Here is a 27,305-nt window from a genome sequence, read left to right as displayed (position 1 = left end):
TTTTGTAACTTGTGACAGAGTAAGATATTGACAGTATTGCATGAAAAAGTTTGTCTGAGTGTCACAGCGTTGCATTTCATGTCACTCATACCTCCCGTTCACTTCCACTGGCATTTTGCATCTGCCAGACCCAGAGAATTAACGCTGTATTCACAACACGCAGCACGTATCAGTCATTCCAAGCTTGGATTTTGCAACTCCAGTTTTATTTCTCCTGACTAGTTCCAGTGTTTGACATTATTCGTAGTATCTTGTCCAAAATATAATGCATTATTCCTACACTGCATACAGCAAGTGGCAGGATCGGGACCTAAAATTCTTTCAGGGCACATTTAATTTATCTCTAAAGACTCAACTGGAGCACTTCTTACTAAACACCATGAGGATAAGAACATTTAAAAGTGCACAGTCACACCTGAAGGCAAAAATACTGAAAAACTTAACCAGAAAAATACATTTTGGTTTAAATTCCTCTGTAAGTGGATCTGTGTCAGCAAATTACTTGTACGTATAAAATCTTCACTGACACTGAACACGTGCACAGGCATAAAGTCTCACTTACTCTGCTCTTGCAGAGTGAGGGCCTAAAAACCCTAACGACGTGCAAGCCGCTGCGTGCGAGGCCCTTGCCGTCCTGCAGAATGACTTGTTCCTCCCATTACATTTGCTTGCAGCCATCCGTTAGCCTTCGTCCTCTTTTGGAGCAGGGGATCATCTGTCCCCCTTCTGTCCTGGCACCGTACAAGTCAGCCTTGAACACCAGGCACTGCGCTCGTTCTTGGGCACTGTGCTGCCGCGGACACGCCGGTGTGGCCCTGCCACTGCTGCGCACCCGCTTCGGTGCTGGGTTCCATCCACGTAGGATCCCGAATCCTCGACACGCGTGGGTGTGACTTCTGACCCCTCAAACATGCGGTTATCATCCCCGGACGACGAAGCCTGGGGCAGAAGAGGCTGATACCACGAGTAATCCCGCTGCTGAAGCAACTCGGCGCAAGCGCCAAGCGACGAGCGCCCGCGGCTGGCGAGGCTCCTCTCCCCCCGTGCAGGGAACGCACACGGAAAGCCCCGCAGAGCACCGACCGCCACCCCGACTCCTCCCGGCGGGCATCGCCCCGGCAGCCGGCGGGGCCGGGGCCGCACCGCCCGCAGCCCGGCGAGGCGCGGCGGCCGCGGGCATGCGCGGGGCCTCCCCCGGCCCGCCCGGCGCCTGCCATTGGCCCCGAGCGGCGGGGCGAAGGCGGGGGGTGGTGGCGGGGAGGCCGCTCCCGCCCTCCCGCCGCCGCTCCCCTCCCGCCGCCCGGCCAAGTTTAAACACCCCCCCCCGCGCCGAGCCAGCCGGAGTTGGCGGGAGTTGTGCGAGGCCGCGGCCCGTGTGAGGGGGCGCCGGGTGAGGAGGGGGCGGCTGCCGGGAGGGCGCCCCGCCAGGAGAGCGCCCCGCCGCCGTCTATGAGGGCGCCGCGGGGCCGGGCGAGCCATGGACGGCGGCGGCGGCGGGGCGCCGCCCGCCCTGGAGAAGAACGCGGCGGAGCTGACGGTCATGGATGTCTACGATATCGCCTCGGCCGTGGGGCAGGAGTTTGAGCGGGTGATCGATCAGCACGGCTGCGAGGCCATCGCCCGCCTCATGCCCAAGGTGGTGCGGGTGCTGGAGATCCTGGAGGTGCTGGTGAGCCGCAACCACATCAACCCGGAGATGGAGGAGCTGCGCCTGGAGCTCGACCGCCTGCGCCTGGAGAGGATGGACCGCATCGAGAAGGAGCGGAAGCACCAGAAGGTGCGGGTGGGGACCGGGGGGACGCGGCGGGGCAGGGCTGCCCCCGCCTGCCGCAGCCGGCCGGGGGAAGAGTCGGGCCCCGGCCCCTCCGCTGCCGCCCCCCCCCTCCCGCAGCCGCTGGGGAAAACAAAGAGGGAGGCAGGGGTGCGGGCCGGGATGCCGCGGAGCCGGTGGGGAGCGGGCGGGGCACGCGTGTGGGTACGGCCGGGGCAGGCTCACGGGCTCTGCGTGGATGCTGCCTTAGCGTCGCTGAGGGTTTGGGTGTGTTGTTGGTTTTTTTTCCTTCCCTCCTGGAAGTTTCCTTCCTCCTTCCCTTTCTCCACCCCTTCCCCAGTCACTGCATTTCCTTCCCCTTGTGTCTCCCCGATTAGGATTCCTGCTCCATCCCCTCTCCTGACGAGAGGATAGTGCTGCTTCCTGCTAGGCCAGGAAAGGTCACTGACAATAATACACTTTTCTCTCCAGCGCTCTGAATGATTTAGCAGTCTAGTCTTCCTGGCACACTCATGGGGTAGGCAAGTCATAGGAGAGAGATGGAGGACCAAGTGATTTCAGGGCAGTGTTAGAGCTGAAGAGTAGGGGAGAGCACTCTCCCAGATTCCTGCTCCATCCTCTGATGGTAAGATGTTGTCCCTTGGCTTGATCTGGGGTGGTCATAGTGTTCCCTGATCCCACTCCCATGAAAGCCCAAAGTAGAGATCGTTTCCCATATCCTGTTACCCTCATGTGGCAGGACAGCATGAGCTGCTCTGCTTACTGCAGTGGATGTGGCAGATCTAATCTTTAACCATCCAGATAACTGTTTTAAAGAAATGGTTCTTCTAGTAACTGACTATGCTAAATCATCACTGCTGCCTCATGCCATTCCTGCTTGCACACACAGATTCAGAATAATGAGGAGACAGGGAATTTCAGGAAGAGAGACCTCAAACTTCAAGAGTTGCCTTTAATTTTAACAAATTCAAGTTTTATGTTTTAAAAAGAGTCAGCTAGGGGACTTTCAATTAGCATATGAAAAATCCAGGCTAATTCCTGCAACATTTCACAGAAGTCTCAGGGCAGTGTCTCTGAAAAGGATGGTAGTTGATCTTTAATGTATAAAGCCCTAATAAGTCTCCAGAGTATGAAGTAAGAAGGTCTAGAGAATAGATATAAGTACGTGTACCAAACCTGTGCCTTTGCCCTTCTAACAGATCTAACTTGGAGGCAAGTGGGTGGTCTGTCGTGCTGGTCCCAGTTAGCTCTCCCTGAGCCCTAGCTGCCAGGCTTCCTGAGGGCATGTCACCTCTGGGAAGAACTGCCATAAGTCACATCTCCCCATTGATTGCACAGAGACCACTGTATTGCCAGTCAACAGTAATGCTTTATTTCAGATCTTTACAAAATGCTGTGTGGTGAAGTGGATACTGAATGGGGTGCAGTAGCAATGCGCAGTAGCAACACGCAGTATCATTGTACAAGTTGATGTTCTGTGTAGATGCTTCTGAAGTTCATATATGTGTTAAAAAGTTTCCTAAACATGTCAACTGCATAACATAGTACTTGCCAGATGCCAACTGATCCCCCACCAGTTAACCATCTCTACTCTGCCAGCTTCTCTAATAGTCACGAAATGGCTCACAAAGTGTTCAGACAATCCAGACAAAACTTTGGTGGAAATATATTTTAACAGGGAAAATAAAATACATGATACATACTTTTTTTTTTTAATCAAGTTGATTGCCAGTGCATTGAGTCCCTATAGAACAGTAGTGTCACATCCATCTGTGTTCCAGTGTGAGGGTTTGAAGACTAACTCTTTCACAGGACAGGTACTGGTAAGCAGAAAAAGCCAGAGACTGTGAGAAATAGTTGTGACCCAAAAGCCTCCAGAAAACAATCCAGACAAGCTTTTAGTGGTCCTTGCAAGCATCAGTTTATGAGATTTTTAGCACTTAAAATCTTTAGATGTGAATCTGTTTTACCTATAAACCTGGCTTAGCACCACCTGGAGTTTCCTGAGCTGGCTGGCACCTACTGGCCCATAGATCTGCGTTCTCTGTCTGATACTTCTACTAATGAGGGTTCAGAAGTTAATTTCTGCTCCAATTCATTGGGCTCTTCAGTAGCAATAAATAAGAAAGTTTGCCTAGGCAGACCTTAATATAGTTGTGTGTTTACAGTGTGGCCACACGTAAATGATATAAGTTTAGATAGTTTGGGTTTTTCTCTGTGTTCTATTTTGGTTTTATCAGTATGCTTATAACTGATTAATGTGCTTTTTTATTATCTGAACTAGGTCAGCACGTTATTTTAGCTGCAGAGTTGTAATATGCAGCGTCACTGTAAATAGTCTAGGTATTTGGCAATATAAAGTTGCATTCCAGGTTTGCTTTTCTCTCAAGGTAAAGAGTTTCAAGTAAAATATAGGTGACTGATTAAATTTTTTTTACTTCTTAATAATTAAGTCTGCATAGCTTACAACACCCGTATGTTACTTATCATCTATTTGTCATATAGTGTTTTCCACAAAACTTTTAGCAAGCATTATAAAACGACAGCAGTGCAGTAATAAATGCTGGAATAAAATGGCATTTGGACCTGAAAGTCAATAGGAACTTGATTTCCCATTATCAGAGCATATATTCAAAGCAGAAAGCTATCCTTTAATCTCTCAGCAGAGCTTATTTTAGCCTAGAGCTGTGCTTGGCGGGGTTGTTGTCTGAATGTGTTTTGTTGTTAGGTAGGAAAGGGGCATGCTGGATGAATGTAAAAGTCAGCAAGTGACTCAGCCTGGCTCCAGTGATTTGCATGCAGCTTTTTTTTGTTTGAAGCACATACATGAAAATGGAGCAGAGAATGCCCCCCACTGCAGAAGTATGATTTATGGCAAAGGCTTTTGGAACAAGTAAAGCTCTAAATACAACTGTTTTTCCTTGAGGACTTTATACTTTTTGTCCTAATTTGACCTTTATGGGGATTGGTGACAGCTGCTCTTGACACACACTGTCCTGACAAATGGGATTTGTTGTTTTGACTGGTCTTACTGCTGCTAAGGTAGATGCCACTCAAGACATTCCATATAGAACAATTTACATAAGAAGAAGCACAGTTTTGTCTTGTGTTTACCATGTGGACTAGGAGCTCTGGGTTTGCTGCACTGTATCACACGCTCATTATTTTACACTTGTGTTTCGTAACAGAAGTTTAGACTAGAGATGCTACTCTTTCAAAATGAGCATGCCTAACACTGATTCCCCTGGCCCAGGCAGTGTGATGTTTCTAGGGCATTTATAACAGCCTTTGCAGCTTCTTCCTGGGATGCAGGAGGTAATTGTTGCTCATGTTTGATTATCTTGTCTAACACAGCAGTCCCCTTAATCTGGTCCTCACAGCAAAATGGGGCATAAGGAGCCATCCTTTGTGTAACTTGCACATCAAAAATGTTTGCATCAAGAATTGTCTCCTCGTGTATTTACATTCAACGTATAGCAAAAGGAGACTTTGATAGTTGGTTTCTTGATGCTGGCATTAGAAAAGTAGATGTTTTCTAAGAAATTCAAAGTAGTCTCATTTAATTGTTTTCTGTAAGAATCATGATCTGTAAATAGTCCAGTCAAAGACTCTTAACATGTTTAAAAATATAAATGTGTTGTCCCGGTCTACCCTTTAGGAATTAGAACTGGTGGAGGATGTCTGGAGAGGGGAAGCACAGGACCTTCTTACCCAAATTGCACAGCTGCAGGAGGAGAATAAACAACTGATGACAAACTTGTCTCACAAAGACATTAATTTCACAGAAGAGGAATTTCAGAAGCATGAAGGCAAGTTTGATACTTCAAATTCAGTACTTGCTTTTGTTATAAAAAGCAATACTTTATCAAAATATTTTGACTGGATATTCTGGCTTTTTTCCTGTAGATTAATGCAGGTCTGGGTTTTAGGGGTTGGGGGGGGCTGTGTTTTTGTTTTGTTTTACCTGAATAGAAAATATCTGAATTCATGATGACACTGAAGACATGATAAGAGGTGGGGGTAGGAGGGAAAGAAAAGCCTGAACAACTATTTGTTTGGCTGAGAAGCATCTCTGAAAGTAAAGTCTAGCTTCATTTTTTGGTCTATCACTTTTTTTTTTCTTTTTAGTTCATATCTTGCAAAAAACATTCTTAAGCCCTCCTTATGTTTTCTAATACAAACAGACTAATCCATTCAGCAATGTTTATTTCACACCGTTATGCACAAAAATAAGTGCAACTGTTGGCTCTATTCAGGATAACTGTTTGTAAAGCAGCAAATCAAGATTTCTTTGTCTGAATTATATCAGTCCACCATATGGAGATATTCTAGGAGAATATTGTGATACTCTCCTAGCATAGGAGAGACTGATTTTACTTGGTTTACCCACCTTTAGGGTTCCCTCACTTGTTTGGGACTTATAGCCAATTTAGAATAAGTGAAGAGATTTATAATCCAGGGAGCGGGTGAATCCTAAAGAGTTGAAACAACCAGTTTGTGGACAATTTCTTTCTTGAGGCAGAATGAAGTTCAAGGCATAAGATTCTGACTTGCAAGTACAGATAGATTTCACTGCAGCAACTGAAACAATTGCCATCCTCAGCTCTCACCCACAGCTCAGCAAATAGCTCTTTATCAAGAGCAGGGGCAGATAAAAGGATGTCTATTTGCTCCACAGTTCATAGCACATCATTTGAGGCTGCTGGCTACCAAGTCCATTTCATGATACTTTGCTGGGGTTTAAGCTGAGGAGTTGAAACAAATGACTGTGCAGCTTTGGGGATGAGGCAGCCTTGAGCCGCAAGACGGGGTGGACAGCTGAGAATGGTAACAGCATCACTCCAGCAGCAAAACATGCCTGTGATGGTGAGTCAGTCTGGAAGTGGGTGGCTTTCTGAACTATTTGTACACGGACAGGACTCTGGTCCACTGCTTCAAGCAACAGCTCCGCTTTCACAGTAGGTTCTGATAATCAGTAAAGTCATGGCTCCCTCAAAAGGCTAGCATCCTGTGTGTAGTGTGCAAAGTTACTGGCCAATCTGAAAACCAGACCACACAGCTGAGCCACTGCAGCTCTCCAATAAAGCATTAGGAACAAAGGGATATCCTTGTCCAGACACTGGAGGGTGGGATTAAATGGAGGCTTGCTGTAGGTGGATGAAACTGTCCAACGCTGCAGAAGTTGCACTTGCTTCCTCCCAGAGGCCGAGTACTGCTCACTTGCCCTGGGGAGGAGTATAATGAAATCTTCAAAAAGTAATAATTGTTAAACCTCTCAAGATCACCACTTTTTAAAAACAAATGCAATGCTTTCAATTTAGGAGTCAGTTAATGGCAAAGAAGTAGCTCGACATCAGCCTTACAAACTCTATGCAAAACTTCAGAATGGCAGTGATGAGTCATGGACTGTGAAGACTATGACATCTTGTCATAAAGAACCAACTTCCCCTTTGTTTTCCTTTTTTTTTTTTTTAATTCCCTTCTTCCAGTGGGTATCTAGCTCACTGCAGCTCATGTGCTATTTAAATATAGCCATACTCTTCACATTCAGCTAGCCAAGCAAATGCCAGGCATGCTTTTCATGTTATTTTTACTGTGTCTATGCAAGTATAATAACACAAACAAAACCCATAAACCCATTCCAGAGACCAGATTCTGGGCTCACTGGTATTCTTTGGCCAAAATCATCAGCTTAAGTGAAATCACATTCGTTTATAGCAACCCCACCTTATTATTGGGACGTATTGCATCAAATCCAACTGTTTTCCTTTTAAGAAATTTTGTCATTAATGAATGGGGATAGATTTGTCTCAACTGACTTGTTTGGGTAGTGTCAAAAAGCAGTCATGCTGCTTTTTTTTCAGTCTCCATCATTTGATTGGATACATGTAGAGTCTACAGAGGCAGGTTTTCAAGCTAAATACTCTGTTAGCTGGACTAACTTTGACCAGACTCCAGTCTTCATATCTCAGCACGACTTAGCATTATGATCATGTCTCCCCTTAGCGGCTAGCCCCTGGGAATTAACAGCTTGCTGCTTACTCACCAGACAGTTAAAGGAGTTATTTTTAGCGCAGGCAACAGAGGCCAGTGATTTGGGTGTGCAGGACTTTGAGATTCAATCCTTGCCAATTAATAGTCACATCGGAGTTCACAGAGCCTCACTTTAGCTTAATGAAGGTGTTTGAGAGAGGCAGATGCAATCCCATCTAAACAGGAGTGTTCTGCACAGAGGGCGTTTGCTGAGAGTCTGAGCAGACCAGGGTTCATGTGAAAGGACGTGTGGCAGAATACAAAATAACACAGGAGGCATCAAAGATGAGTCTGCAACATCCATTAATGCTACTCCTCCCAAGCTCAAACTGAGCACTACTTGATGGTGCTGACTGATTGGAATATCCTAGTAAAATGCCACAAGCAAACTTGACCCAACGTGTGTCAAACAGGACAAGCAGGCTGCTGTTTCACTGCAGCGAGGGGAGCTACTGTCTCAGACTGGCTGTGGTAATACAGACAAGCAGCAGGATATCAACAGTTGTGTGAACCTTTTGTGCTAGCTGCTGAGGAACCTACAATTCCCTTTCAAAAGTGGAGGCAAACTTCTATTCTGAATATTTAGGTAGTGGTATAGTGCCACAGGCCCTGACTGGCACTTTGGCCTGTTGTGATAGATGTTGTATAAATACAACAGTAAACAGGTCCCTAAACATAAACATAAAGGATGGTCTTTTTTTTTTTTCTGTTTCTTTTTCTTTTTTTTTTTCCTTTTTTCCAGCTGCTTGCCTTTCTCTTGCTCTAACAATGCTATGATCACAGCAGTTCACAGGAAGCTGCTCATAGGATGTGCCTAGGGAAGCCAGCTGGGTGTGCCATTTAAGATCTTGCAGATATTAGAGTTTGAATCATTTAGAGATAATTACTTTACATTTAGGACATTTAGTGATTTCCCTCTCCTCTTCCCCAGTGCCTGAGGAAATGGAAGAAGATATGACTGTTTCACAAACACTTCCCACCTTTCCTTTCCCCTCCTCTTGAAATAAAAATGATAATGTAGTGATCTGTGCACACAATTGAAGTCTTTTAGGTTCACCAAATGTTAAATGAACACAGTGGGAGGAAAAGCAGTCAGCACTGAAACAGTACTTTATTCTTTAAATAGCACCTGCTATCTAGAGATCTCAAAGCATCTCACAAGTACTAATGAATATAGCTGCACTCACTATTCCTAGCTCCTACTGGGGTGAAATCACCAGTCTAAAGTTTCACTGTGGTCCCTCTGTACTTCAAGGCAAAGTTTTGCATTTTTTTGTTTTTAAACACAGCCGATGTTTTAGGCCCCAGCCCTGAGACTGGCTGCAGAGGGTGGGTCCAGGAACCTGTAGTGAGATTTGTGGATACACTGGTGTATCGGACCTGTGTTGTGATAGAAGAGTGTGGATCTTTTAGAAGAGTTAAGTAGCAGTATGTGTCGGTGTCTACTTGTCCTCCCTGGTGGGTATGAGCTGTTATCACAGTGAAGAATTAAAATTATCCTGCAAAGAATTAGAACCTAGAGCATAGAGGTGATAAGGACCAGGGTCCAGAAATGGAGCAGGCAAACTTACCACAGAATTAAAAAAGATGAGAATGTAATACTAGAATGTGAACACCATGTCACTCTCAGTTCTTTTCTGGGGTTTGACAGGAACACGTCCTCTGAACCAAATTCCTGGCCAGCCATGATCACCAGTCCTTTTCCCAGCAGAGTGGTTACCTGTTCTCTGCTGTACCATAGCTCTGGTCCTTTAGCAATGAGGGATTGAAGCTGCTGTTCACCGTTTGCAGTGCTATGCTTTTTATGCCTGCATGGGAACCCACAGCTGCTGCAGGAGTGCACATCCACCAAAGAGTTACTCCCTTTCTCTCTCTCTTTCTCTCAGGGTTGTCTTGCTCTACTCTATTATCCATCAGTTCAAACTGTAGATGATCTGTAAGCTGGAGTTCCTACAGGCATACAGCCTACGTTCTCTTATGGGAGCAACTTTGGATTTCTCTGATGAGGGAAGAACATAACCAGAAAGTCTGAGCTGATGTTTGAAAGTAGAGGCTTGACTGGCTGGATACATTTGATGTGTATGCAGTCTATTTCTGATGTGGGATGCGGGAACTACTTTAATATATTAAAAAGGAAGTGGCTTTCCAGCCACCCCAGAGGAGTGAGTGAATTATCACCACTCGCAGTTCGTAAATGGACGTAGCTGAGGACCCACGTAACTATGTACTTTGCCAAAGGTAATAGAACAAGACAGCAGTAGACCCTGGATTTGAGCTCCTGCTTGGACTGGACATTGGCCAGAGCAGCCACATGCTGCCCTGGACACAGGCTTTCATCTTCAAGCCATCCTATGGGATGTTGTGCAATGTGATTTTATGTGATAGTTTAGGACCATCAAGCTGCATGTCTCTGTGGAGTTATCAGGAAAAGTTAGTGTAGTAGATTTATCATCTTGCTGAGTTAAATCACCTGGTCTGTGTTTGCTCTGAAGAGCCCATCATTGTAGCGCCAGTTCCCAATTATCTCCATAATGGCAAATAATGGAAGAATGCTTCCTGTTTTGTGATTTATGACATTTCCTAATGAATGATTCGTTGGTCAGATTTCAGGTTAATCTAATCCTTTATTTATTTTCAAACAAGATCAATGTTGGATTCTTGGCAATGTTCCAAACATCTTTCACAAGTGAAATGCCATGTAGTATTTTTCTCTGAAGTACAGTTATTCTAAATATGAATTATCACACAATAGGATGGGGAAGGGGTTGCAAAACATGAGGAGAAAATATGTGACCATAATTCAGGCTAAATTTCTGTTCTAGATTCAGGGTTGGGGTACCCTCTGAAGGTCCTGCTTCATCTCCCTTTCACCTAACACAAAACTGGGTTTCATCATAAAGTTATTCTAGTCCAGTGCACCTCAGCTGGTTTGGATCTAGATGCAATCCACAATAGTGACATGTTGCTTGGATCTTGCTGCGGATCCAGAACATCTTTTTTACAATTTTCACAGGGTCTTGGCCAGCTGATTCTACAGATTATCACACAGATAAGCAAGCTCCATGGGGCATAGTGCGAACACTGATGTAAAACTACTGAGGCAGCAAGATGTAGCAGTGTTACTCCACTGTTATAAATGTTTCTGAAGACTGTCAGTTCCTTTAAGGAGTTTCTGTGCAGTGGCTTTATGGAGTGGATTGTGTCATCTATGTCCCCTGTTACCCTTGAAGTAACCTTTAAAGCATCTTCCAACAGCTTCTCTGTAATTCTACCAGCAGGCAACTTCCAGAGTCTTTACCTAAATATTTCTCACTGTTATTGTTCTCAGTCTCAGCAGCTCCTGATTGTCCTTAGTTTGTTTTCTGTGTTCTTTTTTTAACCAGGAATGTCAGAGAGAGAGCGGCAAGTCATGAAGAAGCTGAAGGAAGTGGTAGATAAACAGAGGGACGAAATCAGAGCAAAGGACCGGGAACTCGGACTTAAAAATGAGGATGTAGAGGCTGTAAGTGGCTCTTGGTCTTCCTATTTCTCTTCTCTTCTTTCTCACCCATACTTCCATAGCCTGGTTTCAAGTTTTAAGTTAATGTAGAATTTGTAAGCAATGCCAGATTATTAGTCCAGTAACTGAAGTGTCTGGCATAACTGTGAAGTGTCCAAAATGATTAGGCAATCTTCAGTGCAGACACACACCCTCTGCTGCATTCAGAAGGACCAGGCACACTTGGAACGTGACTGGAAACCAGTGTAACAAGAGAGGCAGATGGGGGAAGGACAGGTTGTTTTGTTTGTTTCCTTAAAGACCTGATACCTCTCCCCTTTCAGAGGAACAGGACAGGTAACTTTCTCTGGCTTCTTGAATCTCTCTCTGCTTTGCTAATGCAAATTTCCTCAGCACCCCCATGCCTCACGCCACCCAGAGATCCCTGCTGTGGGTGAGCTGGCTACTGTATATTGTACATATACTCTCTGCAGAGTTTGGCAGCAGGGACTCCACACATGCACTGCCACACCAGGGATGCAATGTGGATTACCTCTTTGCACAGGAAGGGGGTAGGAGGAAGGGGCCTGAGCCCAGCCCAGGTCACTTACTTTTGCCAGCAGTGAACAGAAGGTCACTGACAGGATGGGTGGCCCTGGGGACCACAGCACAAGAGATCCGGGTTTAGTCTTGGATGAATCACAGACTCCACTGTGACTTTGGGAATCCCATGATGTCTTGGTTCTTTCTGTGTCAGGAGGAATGACCTCCTTACCCATATTTTGCTTCCTATCCTCACACTGCCTCATCTCCTTAGGCCATGGGACTTTTCTGGTGCTAGTGGGAGCCAGACCTAGATGATCTCTGCTCTACCCAAGTGCCTCTGGCAGGTGCTGTGGCCTTTCAAATTGGTACTGTCCACACAACGCCCAGCAGGTCCCATCCTGCCTTATGAGAGAGCCTAAGAGCTCAAAGCAAAGTACTTATATTATAAATTGAATACTAAGGATTCCTCTGTCTTGTCTTTCTCTCTTCTACTCTGGGTTAAGATTTTATTCAGAATCCCATAAGCCACCTTATCCTTGAACTTTGCTTTTTTGAAACATAATATCAGAAGGGATGGATTTACTTCTAGCTGGAGAATTCCCTTGCTAGGGAAAAATGCTTCTTTACTCTAGAAACCAATTAAATTTTGGCGACTGCAACTGTAGGAGATAATTAGATACTAAAAAAACTAATTGTGGGGTGAAGAGGGGGGAGAATTTTCCAGATTAAGTTCAACAGGAACCCACTACTTTTTCTTTAACATGGTATTTGGGACTTGGCTATCATGGCTGATGGCTGAATAGATGTTGACCTATTGCATCAATGTTTTTCAGCTTCAGCAGCAACAGAACAGGTTAATGAAAATTAACCATGACCTGCGGCACCGGATCACCGTTGTTGAGGCTCAGGGGAAGGCGCTGATTGAGCAGAAGGTGGAGTTAGAAGCATATCTGCAAACCAAGGAGCAGGAGATGGGCAACCTGCGAGCAGAGCTGGGGAAACTGAGAGAAAAACTGCAGGGGGAGGACAGCCAAAATGGGGAGGAAGTAAAGGTAAGAGGCACTTTAAATCGCTTTTTAAACAGCCTTTTAAAAAGCTTTGGACTTCATACCAAGTACCTCTTCTTTGGATAAATGTGATTGATACACATCAGAGGCAATGGTAGGACTCGAGGACAGCATCTTGTGTTCAGGTGTGACGTACAGAGAGCAATGTCACTCATTGCACTGTGACAGGAAAGGCCCTGTTAGGATCGATGATGACCGGGTGGAACAGACCCCTCCTTCCTAAAGGAGGGAACCGGTCTCACAAAAGGCAGAGTGGCAGCACACGTTAGCAGTGGGATGTCTGCATTAGAGAACAGCTTTCCCCTTAGACTTGGCTACCCATCGTACATCCTACGAAGTGTAACCTTTGGGTCATGCACTAGGCTGCAGAATTCCCCAGATACCAGAACAAATCATTGCTTCAAAATAGAGTGTTCTATTAAAAACATCGCAAGGCAATCCTCTGGAGTATCAGCTGTTAGTTTGTATAGGAGGCACATAGTAGTGCTGTAATGCTGTAGTAGTGCATGTAGTGCTGTATTAGTATGTTTGGGTTCATTTTGTTTGTACACATCAACCCCTTCCCCCAAAGGAAAACAAAATGATCCCTTAACAGTCTGGGTTTTCCAAAAGAGAAACAGCTGACAAGTAGCTTAAGCCTTGCCCAGTATGCAAATACGCAAGCCCTAATGGTTCCCAAAGGTGCAATGCACTATGATGGTGGTGACATGTGAGCCATAGTAGAAAAGAAATTGTGTCAGAAGGGGTCCCAGAGGCAATGCAGAACTCGTCATACTTGGTCCTTGCAGTGCTTATGGCACTTTCGATCTGTCAGGACTAAGCTGGTCTATTGCTACCAAATCAACGTACAGATGTTTGAAGGCGCCTTTTAGAGGAACCAGCTTTGGTCCTATTTCTGCTTTCACTGTGAAGTGTTACTAGCACAAATGTTCATGAAAAGCAAATGTTACTGCTTGTATACTCAAGTACTTGCAGGAACAGGCAAAGCGACAATCTGCAAATTGAGTTGGTGCTGAGATCAGAGCAGTAGGAGTGCAAACTTGAGGGGAGCTTCCTGAGAAAAAAGATGCATCTCTGATCTGTTGCATCCCTTAGTCCTCTTTATGGTTCCTATTCTTTTTCTTTGTGCATATGACACTACTTCTGTCTTACTAAAGCAAATGTGCTGTATTTCCCTTTCCTAATGCTGCTCTTAGAAGAGTACAAAATAGAGTAAGGGGTATTATGATATGAAAGAACTCTAAAAGGAGCACTATCATATAGATCTGTTTGGCTGGATGTGTTGGTAGGAGCTCCAGTACCAAGTGGCATTGTAAATGCCTGATAGACTGCAGCAGAGAGTGAAACATCCAGTTCACTTGTAGTAGGCAGGAATATACATCAAGAAGCAGAGGCAGAGGCTGATTGGGGTACCCTGGTCCCCCCTGGAATGTTGTGTTAACATATCACTGCTGAATTGGGCAAGCACTGTATTAATAATGAAAAGGATTATTTCATTGCTGTTAACTCAGCCAGGACACCCAGCTTTGTAAACGGGGCTGTGGAGCCTAGGCCTGGAGCCAGCAGGAGTGAAAGTGTCTTCAGTCTCTGGAGAGAAAGGATGCATTCTTTACCTCGCTCTAACTCATCAGTTCCATGGCAATGGCGCCTCTTCTAATTAGACCCGTTCCCCGCTCTCTTTGCCAGGATGATGGTTAGACAGGAATTGCAGTGGCAAGCAGAAAGCTAGAATAGCTGCATGCTCTGGAACGGACATTGCTTGTTGGCTTCAGTCAACTACATTTGCATTGGCTACAGGCTGCTCAGTCTTCGCTGATTTGAGCTAAATCTAGCAAAAATAGCTTATTTGGGCAAAGGTGTGGGGCAAATATACAATCACAAGAAGAGTCATCAGCTCAGACCCTAATCTAGAGGGGTGGAGAAGAGGAAAAGTGTTTGGGTAATTTCCTTTGAACCTCTTGTTAGGTTGCATCAATCTTTATTTATTGTAGTCTGTGTAAAGAAATGCATTTGGATGAATGGGGTGAATCAAACAGATGGACAAGCGAGCATTGCTCTGCTGCTTCGTCTTTGCAGGACAAGGACTGCAATCCCTGCTGTAGAAATTGATATTGCACCAACCTTAGCCCAGCCAAGTTTAAGTGAAATCATATATCAAGGGATAGCAAAACTGTTTCACAAACACATGAGCTCAAAAGAGGATAGGATCAGGCTTACAAAAAATGGACTCTGTTTAAGAATTTTGGTACTTAGCTCCTCACATTTCCAGCTTGTATCCCTGCAAGGTGTCACTGCAACACGGGAGCTCTGAGACTCTGATCTCTGCATCCTATTAGGAGGACAGGTGGCTGACCTGGCTGCTGGCATCTCCGATTTCATGTGCTGGCTTCTAGTCAGTCCTTGCAAAAAGCATCACATTTCTTATGTACTTTGCTACGTTTCAAATGTACTTTGCTGGAACAGAGTGCCCTACATTTATTTGTATTGTTAGGAATCGTGCAGACCTCTAAAGGCTTGTAGCTGCTTTTCAGCATCTTGATTCTGAGTACCCTTCCCAGAAGCCTGTGATTTCTCATTAACTGGTCCTCAACTCTGTGCAGCCACTCAGTGGAACAGTAGAGGACCTGAATGATGGTCTTCTGTGTGCTGTGTTTATACAGACCACATTTTCACAAGCAGTTGGGGCCAAATAGTTCTGTGCAAGTGCTAGAGTCTACCTGGGTGACAGGAAGCAGCCCCACAGGCCTAGGAATCCAACCATGTGCCTAGAGTGCAAGTGCTGGCTTGGGAGCCACAGAAACTGGGGGTGGGAGATAAAATTCCTCTAAGCTTCCAGTGAACTCTTCTCAGAGGAAAAGAAGAGCAAGGGTACACGTGTATAAATGCCTCATCTAGCATTCATCTGCAATGTTCTTCCACTTTGTAGCTAGATCCTGGTGCTAACACCAATCCTTCTTTTTTAATAAAGGCATTAAGGGGATATAAACTTAAATCTCCACTTAATATGTTTACATCTAAAGGAGCTTTCTCTTTGTGGGATGAGCTGGAAGAAACTGTCATGATCTTCACTATGCAGTTTTTTCAGTGTTTATGTAAAAGGCTGATGTTTGATTTACCCCATTTGTTGAAAGTATTAATTCCTTAAACTGACTTGTTTATCAAAAATTGGACTATACATTTTCAGCAGACTTTCTGGCAGTCTGGATTCCACAGGTATTTCTCCACAAGAAAACTTATCACCCGTAAGGTGGCTCAGGTTGGACCCTGTGTTCAGGCCTGCTAGAATTGGTGTTTGTTTGCTTTCCCAAACATGTGACTTTGTGAAAGATTCCTGTGAGCACAGGGCTTTGATTGTAGGTCACAAGAGTTAGGTCTTCCTCGTTTGCAAGCTTTCCCCAAACACCAGGTGAAGAGAGGTAAAATAGAGCTCAGATCATCTTTCAGAGGCTTGCCACAGTTTCACCAGTCCTGTATGTGTCATTGGTCAACCTGTGCACAGAAAAGAACAAAGTGATCAGATCACTGAGCTGTTCTTGCTGACAGTCTATAACATGAAAAACAAATTCCTTCTACATTTTTTTCCTCTTAAAATTGCTGCATTTCTCTTAAAAGAGGATTTAATAGTGCTGAAAGGAAGAGGTTGGGAACTAGACTGATAAATACTTCAAACTCCTCAGACATGCACTCGCATGGTGAATTTAAAGCCTGTGTTCCACTTCCTAGGCAGAACCAAACAATGACGACTGCCTCTCAGAGTCAGAAAAGATGGCAATGGACTTAAAAGATCCGAATCGTCCAAGATTCACCTTGCAGGAGCTCCGGGATGTCCTTCATGAGAGGAATGAATTGAAATCTAAAGTGTTTTTACTTCAAGAGGAGCTTTTATATTACAAAAGGTAGGTTAGATCTCCTCTCCTGTTGCATGCTATACACAGAGGAGCCATAGGGCAGGTCTAGAAACAGTAAATGTGCTCTTGAATAGTGTCCAACAAGCTTATATTTCTGCAAAGGCTTAAAGTAGAGATTGCAAGCATATGGCTTTAGTTTGAATCTGGTTCCTCAAAACTGGGAAAAACTATGTCCTTCCCTAACTCCCAGGTTCCCCCTGAATTTTAGAAAGATTACAAACATTTAATACTTTTGAACTTCAAAAATGAGGATGAGAGTGGGTCTAAAATGAAAATTCTAGAACTTTTATTCAATTCATTCCTCTTCTCCCTCTCCTTGTCACAACGGGAGGAAAATATTGAAAGGAGACCCAGTTGTAGGTGCTGTTCCTTGCTTGACAGAAAAATCTCCCATTGATTTCAGTGAGCTTTGAACAGATCTTTTTGCATTTCTTCATCAACAGTACTACCTCAGATTGAATTTTAGAACTTTAAGTGCTTCCATGGCTTGGGAGGAGAACATAAATTATCTTTTCTTTCTTTCAAGTGAGGAAATAGAAGAAGAAACTAGATCCCCTCAACCTACACCCATAATTCAGTCGAAACCCTCAACTCAGCCTGAATCTGGAATCAAACGACTGTGAGTAGCATATTTTCTAAGGATACTGGATATCATCTGCAAATACTAAATGTTTCTTATGGGTGGGACAATTTTAAATAATTTTAAAATTAAGATAACCACATCCCTAATGTATATGGGAGAGACATTGAAGGAGCACTTGACAGGTATGAAACAGCTTTGGCTTTGGCCAAAACTTTTGCCTAGATCTGGGACAACTTTCCATCTCGGATTATTTCCTGTGGTACCTTTTGCTCCCTACGTGCAGACAGCAGTAGGGAGTCCAACAGTACTCCGTGTGCTTGTGTTTATGGGACAGACTGGTGTGCCCAAGAAGCCCACTGCAGTTCTAATGTTTCCTTCTTAAGTACACTATTCAGGCTAACCAAAAGAGCATGTGTTGCAATGTTTTATTATAGCCGGGATGAGCTGATGAGCTCTGAAACACAGACACCTGATCTTCCTAGAGAATTTTCTTGTCTGGGCCACGTGGTCATGCTCCAAAGGGAGGTGCTACTAATTGTGGTCTTATCCAGAGCACCGCCCAGCCTGTCCTGTGTGCCCAAAACTGAAGTCAGTGCCGGATCTCATTGTGCAAGGATTGTAGGAACAATGCTCCTGTTCAAGTGCAATCCCAGTTCCTTAACACACAGACCCTAAGGTGGTGGAGTGTCAGAAACCACTGGCCCCCAGGTCATGCTTGGAAGACGTGTAAAGCGTGTGTTCACAAGTAAAACCAGCTGCGGACTGGTAGCAGTTGGGCGTGGAGAGCAAGGTTTCCCCATGACCTCGCTGTGCCCGTTTCCCTGTTGACCTAAGGCTTTAGACCCCGACTTGCGCTATGTGTACAGCACAAAAATCATTTGTTTGCTGAACAAATTCACTGCTGGAGAGGATGCCAGCTTTCTTGGCTATAAAGAATCCCACGTTCTTCTGGTGAAGTGTTTAATGTTGCTGTCCGGAACCTAAGCTTACTGTCAGAGGTGTGCATTTACTAGTATGTCACTTAATTATAAAATCACAGTGTTAGCCAATCCATTTGTCTGTTAAAACTCCCTCCTTGTACATTTACTTATTCCAAATTAAGTCTTGTAACCTTATACGAAGTCTTTGGATTTTTGTGATACTGGAAGCTTAACTTTTTTAACTGCATAAATGATTTTGGAACAGTCATTTGTTTCCACATAAAAAGCTCTTCCATCCTGTCCCCATGTCCATAACCTTCAGTCCTTGTTTAATAACAGCAGCAGCCCCGTGAGAGTAAGTTCCATGGGAAGATCTGGACTGATCCAAAACACCATAAAGTCAGGAGGGCACTTTTGATTATTTTCAGTAGACTCCAGCTTCTGTCTGTGCTGCTTTGTTTGCTGAGAGAACCCTTCCTCTCGCATGACTAGAAAATACACTTTGAGTTTGGACTTAAGTTTTCATTCTGCAACTGTGATGATAATAATAATACGTTGTCTGACAAGATCTCCACTGCAAAGCTTCTCTTTTCTTTTAAATTTATTTTAGTACTTCTTAAAGCTTATCCTGTTGTGGGGGATGGCTGGTTTCAGCTTCCTCAGTTTGTGTTGATTGCAGTTTCCATGCTTGACTTATGAAGCAAAGGCAGCATAAAAATGTAAACAGATGTTATAAGACAGAGCACATGCTGATGAGGTATTAGCTGTGACTCTGCCTTCTGCATACATGCGTAAGCAACGCAGGCAGCCATGGCAGGAAGCACTTAAGTGTTTTCAACCAGTTATCTCAGTGCTTTCTTCCTCTCAATTTATTAGTGAAAACCTGTTGAGCATCAGACCATTCAATCAATGCACATTTTCAGACACCTGTCTAATCTTTCTGTTTCTCACATTCTGTGTTAAATTCATATAACTAAAACTGCACACAATGAAACATAAAATCGTGTTGTTTTGGCCCCTTTCAGAAAAGGCAGGAGTCCTCTTCTGCCAGACAGTGGAAGCACGTATTGAACCTGCTGTTAAGATGAAATTACTTTCTTTAGCTGTCATGCTCTGTCCGCAGGTTTCTTTCTGCTCTCTCTTCATTTAGCCATCACATTAAATAAGGGAAGATAAAACCGTCTACTTAAGTAACCTGAAGGACAGTAATAGTTTTCAGGTTTGTCTTATTCTTGCAGCCTGTCTGGATAGGATTTGTCTAGTGTGGGTTTATTTTTCTTTCCCCCCTCCTCTCTGTGTGTTGTCAACAGTGTACTTGTAGATGGGCTTTAAAAACACAGGAAATGTCACTGCTGGGAAAAACAAAGAACCCAAGTGTAGCATCTGTTCTGTCCTGTTACAACACCCCTCCTGCCCCACCTGCAGTCCCTTCCTGTGCCGAGCTGTCTCCAGAGCTCCCTTCTCCCTCTCCCAGGCAGGATGCTGCCAGCACCTCGCTATATGGCTACCTGGGTAACACACTGGCACATAAACTCTCCATACCTAATGATGTGATGAAAACTTGTAATGCTGATATCTGCGTGCAGAGTGCCTTTACAAATGAAAGTAGGGTTGCTTTTCCCTCCATTTCGGACTTTTCCTCCTGATTAAACAAAAAGCTGAAGTACAAAAATAGGAGATGCTGTTGCTGTCCTCTCAAGAGAAGTTTTATGCTTGCCTGTGTAATGTACCCTTTTTTCCTTCACCATGCAGTATCCCAGGGAATGAGACACATGTGTATGTAGCCTGTGCCATCTAAGATGTGCTCAGGTGATTCTGTGCTGCATCCCCATAAAGAAAGGAAAACCGAAGTTATGGAAATCAACACTTTTTCACTCCCAGGGTTTGCACATTTGGGGCAAACTCTGAGTTCTGATCTCAGACTGATTGATTTCTACATTTGTCTCTACCACATCACATGTCAGAGTTTTGATGAAATAATGTAACCAGGAGGCTTTAATGAGGAGGAAACGTACAAGGATTAAAAAATGCTCCCTCTGTTTTGAGCAGAAAACGCCCTTTTGTTTTCTCTTTAAGGATACATGCTTGTTTGTCACTGATGTAATGCCTGAAACAGTCATAAGTTTTCTTCCTATTCTTGCAGTCTACAAAAGCTGATGTGTCTGTCTGATTTCTGCAGCTCACGGACCGTGCCACAATGTGTAAAAATAGAAGTCCTAGCTACTGCTAATGATACAACAATGTTTGCTTGTTTGTTTTCATTTTTAATCTAAGAATAGCAGTTAGAGTGACTGTGTTGGTGAGAGCTGCATTTGGTCACAAGTGAAATGTCTCTCATGATTTCAACTTAATCTTTAATTGACATTAGTCCACAGTTCAAAAAAATATTTGGCACAAGGGAGAACCTCTGAGGAGAATCCTTAGAAAAACAGAGGGTGTTCCAGGTATGGATGAAGGTGTGTTGGCAGGTTTGTGTGGGGCTGGCTGGGCATTAGAGCACCTAGTGTGCTCTCTCAACCTCTAAGTTGCATGAATTGTATAATGCATAGTGAAAGTGCTGAACCCTTACAAGGAAACAGTCTTGCTGCTAGCCAGCTAGAAAGTGTTTCTGCTAGAGTAGTTGCAAGGTTTCAAATAAGTATTTAGCTGCCTGCAGTTGGCATCTTTCTGCATGTGAAGCAATGCAGGTTCTTTTGGAATAGATACACAGGCCCTTTAACCAAGTAGCTTGCATAGGAGGTTATTTCAAGATTTCACCTGCGATACTGGTTTTTAACCTGAAACTATCAACTGTAACATTTGTAAAATCTTTAACTGTAATGCTGGTCCTGTCTAACCCTGTTTTCTGTGCAAATATCTGGTAGTCACAGCAAAGTCCTGTTTTGTATTTCTTAACATACACCTTCATCCCTCATTTCATTATGTATGTGCCTGTTTGTTTCTTGGGAAGAAAAATGTGCACTCTGCTCTGCATTGCTAGAGGTGGTAATACCTTGATGAAATCCAACCCAGATTGCAGGCTGCTTCACAACAGAAAAGTGGTATCTTTTAGAAATTCAAAAGCAATTTAAACTGTTTTCAATGACTACTTTTTCTAAATAAGAGTTTTTCGCTGAGGAGAGCTGTCTTGGGTGATGCAGATCCACCTCTCCCTGTAACATGTCCTGTGTGGTAATTCAAAGTAACCCCGTGTATCATGTTTGCCTCTTTTCTTTTTAATGGAATGCTTTTTCTTTCCCTTGCTCCAGTCTTATCTCTTCTGTGTCTGTACTTTCCTGACCAGGATCTTTACAGCCATAATGCCCATGGTAGCAGCTGGATTGATTCCAGATGATCCCACATTGCAGCCAATAAGAAGACTTGTGTCCCTTGTAGGAATTTTTTTTTAAATGTTTGGTACTGTGGTTTCCTTTTGCATGACCCTATGTTAACATGCGCTGCTGGTTGCATTCTCATCGGCTGCCTGTGGGATCACAGAAGAACAAAGTGCCAATCAGAATGACCAGTCAGTACACAACTCAACATAGTCCTCCATGCTCATCCTCAAGTATTGACATTTTATCACCTTTTGCTTTAAAGTTACCATGCTAAACCACTCATTATTCCTTAGACAATTGTTGCAATATGCAATTTTAACCAGCATCCGTTAATTTTGCTTACTAAGCGTGCCTATTCACAATTCACACCAATGCTTTTTAAGAAACCCATGTTATTCTAATGACTGGTTACAAATCAGTTAGATTTACAGAATGTAATGGCTGATATCTACATTAATTTCCAGTGTTAATTATAGGCTGTTGCTTCCATGTCTTTCTATCTATGCACTGTATATTTTGTCTCTAATTATGTATTTTGGAACAGAGTATACACTCTCTGTAATCAATTCTGTCATCCTATTCTTGGCTGTCCCTGGAAGACATACTGATAATTGTTAATGCAAACTCTCTTTGCATTAGAACTGCTGCTTTAGTGATCTTTATATTTACAGCAGCAACACAGTATTTAAATTCCCTTCCTCTCCATACAGACATGCTTTTTCCAAACATCCTCCATGAGAGTTTTCTAGGCGTAATAACAATTTTCATTTTTTCAGAAGGAATTAAAAAAGCCTAACCCTTCTGCTGCCTAATAGCGATTTTACGAACATATTTTTCTCTTACTTAATTTCATGATAAAGTGAAAAATTACTGAACTTTGACATTTGAAACTTGCTGCATAAATACAGCAGTCCTTTGTGTGGACTTCAAGATAATAAGCCTGACAGTGCAGGACCAAACATGCTCAGCAGAAAGCCTCAGTGACTAGACACTTCTTTTATCAGCTGAAATTGGATCTGGCCCTGAAAAGACATAGCATATGTGTGTGAATTTATGAGCTCCTGTGATGAAGGTGGTAGAAAAGTATGAGGCTAATTAGGCGCAAAAGACTTATTTCACTATTAAGGCTGCACATTGGAAGCCAGGAAATGCAAAAGTTCAGGTTCTGCTAGCAATGTTAGTTATCTGGCATTGCACTTGTGCAGCTTTTTATATCGCTTTCTAGTCAAGAAATAATTATTCTTAATATTCTTGATACTCTTAACAATTATCACCATGCTTACTGGCGCGTATGATAGGATATTTTTTCAGGAAAGCTGCTTTAAACCTCATCTGACAGTCAAATACAGCCTCCTATGTGACTAGAGACATCGAAGGCAGAACTCCCTGGTCTGCACAAGGCGGCTTGGACAGTTGGGATCATGGTACTGAGGGGAGCCTTAAGGGAGCATGGGTGGAGGAAAAATGCTGAGGATGGGGGGGCATGGACATAGGGTCAGGTTTATACCCTGACAAACATTCCATCACCTGTCAAAGTTGAGTTAATATTTGCATAGTCTCTTACTGTAGCAGCATTCAGCAATTCCCATCCTGGATCAGAACTGCATTATGCTTGGTACTGTGCAAGCAAAACAATATTTACCTCCAAAAGTGCACCATTAAAACCCAAAGGGTATGCAGCCAATTCAAACCTTTGGTAGCTGGAACCGCAACTTTTGCATTTCTCAGCAGACATAAACACTGCACTAACACCTCTTGTACTGAACTCATGACAAACACTGAATTTGCCTAATCAAGTAACTTCATCCTATATAAATAAAATGATACTAAGGATTTTTCCAACGGTATTTTTTTAGCTCTGTTGTGAGCTGGCAATTTGTTGTTGTATTAAATGGCTGTTGGTTCATGTACGTCATTATCTTAGAGCACCCAAGCTGTGTGACAGGAAATGACGTGCACACTTGTGTGCATTTGTTTAGAGCCTTCATCCTGCAAACTCTTGTGCACATACGTGCATTTATTCATTTATTTTTGCAGGAATCAAGTTTATCTATCAAAGTCTGTACACCTGGAAAAAATGTGGAGGCTTATTTTCTTATCTTACCAATTTCCCTGCTGACACCCTTAAAAACATTATCTGTTTCTGCTTTATGGTAAATTATACAGATTTAATGCCAAAGATACCACTTTACTTAGGCCAAAAAACTAACCTGTATTGTGTCGCTTCTTTATCTCAGGGCTGGGGAAGGGGGAATATACATCTAAAATGATACCTGCACCTTGTCGAGTCAACAGCATTTTAGAGCTTATTTGAAGCTTCCATAGCCAAACCGCTTGAGATTGCAATGACTTCATCTCTAATAACATTTTGACATGCACTCCCATCAGGCTTCACTGCCTTGATTTTTGCAGATGCAAACAGATTTTTTTGCTCTGTGTTTTGTTGTGCAGTGTATCGTGTCGGGTGTTTGAAGTGTTTTCAAGATGGTAAACAGTCTTCTTTCTTTTCCCTCCCTTACTCCTCTCTTCCCGGAAGGTTTAGTTTCTTCTCTCGTGATAAGAAACGTATGCAGGCATCACAGAAAAATGTCCACTTCCAGGATACTTTTGGAGAATGGTCAAATTCAAATAAAGATGACTCCTACACCGAACAAGGACAAGAAGCCCTGCAGCACCTGTGACTAAAACCTTGAGGTGTTCGGTTTACCGCAGTAGATCGTGACAGTCTAGTAACAAGAAGCTTCTGTAAACAAATCTGGCAGCTCATCACTTTTATTTGCCTTGCACACCTCAGTGGCTGTGTTTCAGATGTACTCTTCAAAAGGGATCCCTCACTGTTTATTTGGTGACTGTTTGCTGAAAACAGAATCCAAGCTTTGTAGTAACAGTCGCTGATACCCTGGGACATCGAAGCTTCTAGATGACTTGTTTTGTGCTGAATAACAAGTCTATGGTCTTGTTCATGCATTAACTACAGTAACACAAGCTTCTTTAAACCAAAAAAGGACCTGTGCCATTATTAGAAGTTTGTTTGCAGTGTACAGTATCTAGTGGCAAAGACTCTTTTACCCTGTTAACACTGTCGGTTGTTTGCTTTTTATTTCTGTAAGAATTTTTTCAAGAGGGATACGACAGCTGGCCACTCTCCATGGCAGGTCTTAGCACAGCTGTGTCCTGTCAAGTTCAGCTGGCGTCTGCATTTTGCAGAGTAACCACTTGGAAATCCACCTGATACAAACTGAAAAACTGGAGTAGCTTTGAGAGGGATAGTGAGTGTGCATTTCCCTTGCTGCTTATAGTGCCTAAAGCATGAAGAAACTGATGTATGAGGTGAGCGTGCCTTGCATTTTGCCATGAGTTCTGCAGTATTAATGGAAAACAAATTGCTTACAAGGAGGAATTCTAACACTTGAATTTTTTTCCTTCTTACTAGGGACTTCCCCCTAGAGTAGCAGACAGCTGCTGTGAAGGAATTAGGTGGCTTTTTCCTACAGACAGGTTTTTAACTAAGACACACTCCACTTTTCTGTCTAGATAAGACTGCCTAACTTCAGAGTGAAAGACATCCTCAACTAGCTGACATAAACTATTTAACTGACTTAGAGATGACCCCAACTCAAAATGTTTTCTCTGACTAGTCTAAACACTACTTGGGCGGAATGGATGAATTCTCTATGTGCAGGCTGCTCCACTGGTGTTGGCTGAAGTTTGGGTAGCCTGCAGTTACAGGGGCTTAACTCGCCAGCAAAAGCCCAGCACAGCTGAACTGCCAGGAGGTGGGATTTAGATCTGCTTTGCAGTTGAGCTTACAAAACCCTCAGTTGTACTTACAAAACCCATGACACTAAAGCCCCACGCAGCGTAACTGTTGCGTACAGTCTGGTGTCAGCGCACACCCTGCCTCTGCACCACACGCTCCACAAAGGCACCTGACCAGGTGGGAGAGAGCGAGTGCATCAGCGGCTCCTTGCGAGGGAGGTGCTGAGGTCTTTCTGTGAACTTGGCTGTGTGCTGGGAGAGTCCACGCTGGAGCGCAGCGCTGCTGGTGTGGAGTATCTAGTTACCCCAAGGCCGTAGGCAACTTCTGCACATGTACCTTAGTGCAGGGGCTGTGAGCTGCTGTTGGCGCCTTACCCCCAGCAACTACATCTGCTCTGTAAAGAGCCTCTTCTCAGGAGTGGCACTAGGAACAGGAAACAATGCTCAGGCTGGAGTAAAGCTCCAACTACTCCAGGTACTGAATGTAGGAGGAAGTCTCAAAGGACTCCTAGATGAGAGTGAGCCAGAGGGTTTAGTACAGGCCAGTTGTTTTTAATACAGGGTGATCCAAGACTCTGGATTCTTTACGGTGTACAAGCAGCAAATGGTTCTTAGCCCATCTGTAGTGAAACTGTGCCAGGAAGCTATTCTTTGCAATGGTGGGCTGAATGCTGCTCAGCTCCTGACTAACTGCTTCATTTTGAACACGGACTTTCCACGTGTTCTAGGTAGAGAAAGTGTTTACTGTGCCTCCCTGGCATCACTGCAGTTCATCACTGGCCTTATATGAAAGACATCTGCATTTGAAATAGCAACGGTAGCGTCTGATGCTAGTGTTAGGCAGATATGCTTTTGCCTGGTTACGTTTTGGTAACACATCTTAATTTTATGCTTACAGAAAGCTGTATCCAAAAAACAGCAGCACTTCCCCCTCTTGTGTGAAAAGCAATTCTTAAATGGGGGGAGTGTCTTAATTTAATGATACTTAAGTTGCTAAGATCTCAATTTCACTTCCATATTAGAAAAAAGTACACTACAGTTGTATCAAGCAGTTAAAAGTAACTTGTGAATGATGCCCATCGAGTCTCTCCCTAGCATAGTTTACAGTCGTTCGGCACATTTAAAAGAGGCAGTGATCAGAAACAATGCAAGAATGCAGCGGATGCAAGGCCTGAATAAGCACATCACTTTCGAAATCAGCTGAGAGCAATGAACTGGGATAACAGAAGTACACAGACTGAACTGTTTTCTCCCCAGCACCGGAGCTGGTGTATTACAAAGGACATCTCCTGGCCTACCACACTAAAGCACGCCAGTGCACTACTGTCAGCTCAGATCTACAGCCCATTTCAAACAATGGCACTAAGTATTACCACCTTCCCCCACTCATCTCTGCAGCCCATTACCTCAGAAATCTAATTAGTTACTCCTGACCTGCTAGCATTAGCCACTTTGCTCATTCTCATGCTAGAAATGCTGAGTTCATACACTCCAAGTGCCATTGGAAAGGATGGCATGTAGGGAAGAGTATGTAAAGATTTGAAGATCTGTCATGTATTGTTTCTCAATATTCAAGTAAAATCTGCTTTTAGAAAAGGGGCCAGGATGTTGTCAGGTAAGGGGCATAACAATCCTGTCTGCAAAGTACAGGGTCACTGAAGTTTTTTTTGGGTTGGTTTTGTGGGGTTTTTTTTTGGTTGGGCAGTAAATCATTTTAACAGTTTAATAAATATTTCTGAAAAACAAGTATTTCTGCAAGACTTGTGTCCTTTTTTTTTGTGGAAAGTTAATACCACCTCTTCTTGGGGATGCAGCATACAGGTCTGTCTTCTTTCCCCTGAAAAAGGCTCATACAACTCTTCATGGAAATAAAGCCTCAAACTGGGCAAGGTTTAGGGATAGGGCCTTTCAAAGGCTGATTAA

The 27,305-nt window shown here is 43.7% G+C and overlaps 1 protein-coding gene across 3 annotated transcripts; it reads left to right on the top strand.

Annotated features, from left to right (window-relative positions):
* The first annotated feature begins 1,233 nt into the window (after window positions 1–1,233).
* On the top strand, window positions 1,234–27,116 carry RILPL1 (Rab interacting lysosomal protein like 1). 3 transcript variants are annotated; one of them, XM_072880556.1, is made up of 7 exons: window positions 1,234–1,777; window positions 5,430–5,580; window positions 11,188–11,306; window positions 12,662–12,880; window positions 16,619–16,791; window positions 17,330–17,422; window positions 21,590–24,150. In XM_072880556.1, exons 1-7 carry the CDS (start codon window positions 1,478–1,480, stop codon window positions 21,693–21,695), a joined length of 1,161 nt encoding a protein of 386 aa, XP_072736657.1. In that variant the 5' UTR covers window positions 1,234–1,477; the 3' UTR covers window positions 21,696–24,150. The 3 variants fall into 3 exon arrangements, with proteins under 3 accessions (XP_072736657.1, XP_072736658.1, XP_072736655.1); XM_072880557.1 differs by lacking the exon at window positions 21,590–24,150 and adding an exon at window positions 20,059–21,561 and having other exon boundaries at window positions 1,235–1,777; XM_072880554.1 differs by lacking the exon at window positions 21,590–24,150 and adding an exon at window positions 24,160–27,116 and having other exon boundaries at window positions 1,236–1,777.
* Window positions 27,117–27,305: the final 189 nt, after the last annotated feature.

The sequence above is a fragment of the Ciconia boyciana genome, chromosome 15 (assembly GCF_034638445.1).
Source record: "Ciconia boyciana chromosome 15, ASM3463844v1, whole genome shotgun sequence".
NCBI lineage: Eukaryota > Metazoa > Chordata > Aves > Ciconiiformes > Ciconiidae > Ciconia > Ciconia boyciana.
The sequence above is the reverse complement of the archived record's forward strand: the minus strand, read 5'-3'. Positions and strand labels throughout refer to the sequence as shown.

Bases quoted from the DNA above. Each gene is read 5' to 3' on its own strand.
- RILPL1 (XM_072880554.1), top strand. From the start codon at position 1,478: ATGGACGGCGGCGGCGGCGGGGCGCCGCCCGCCCTGGAGAAGAACGCG. The intron at 1,778-5,429 runs GTGCGGGTGGGG...TCTACCCTTTAG, and splicing joins AGGAGCGGAAGCACCAGAAG to GAATTAGAACTGGTGGAGGA. The intron at 17,423-24,159 runs GTGAGTAGCATA...TCTTCCCGGAAG, and splicing joins GAATCTGGAATCAAACGACT to GTTTAGTTTCTTCTCTCGTG.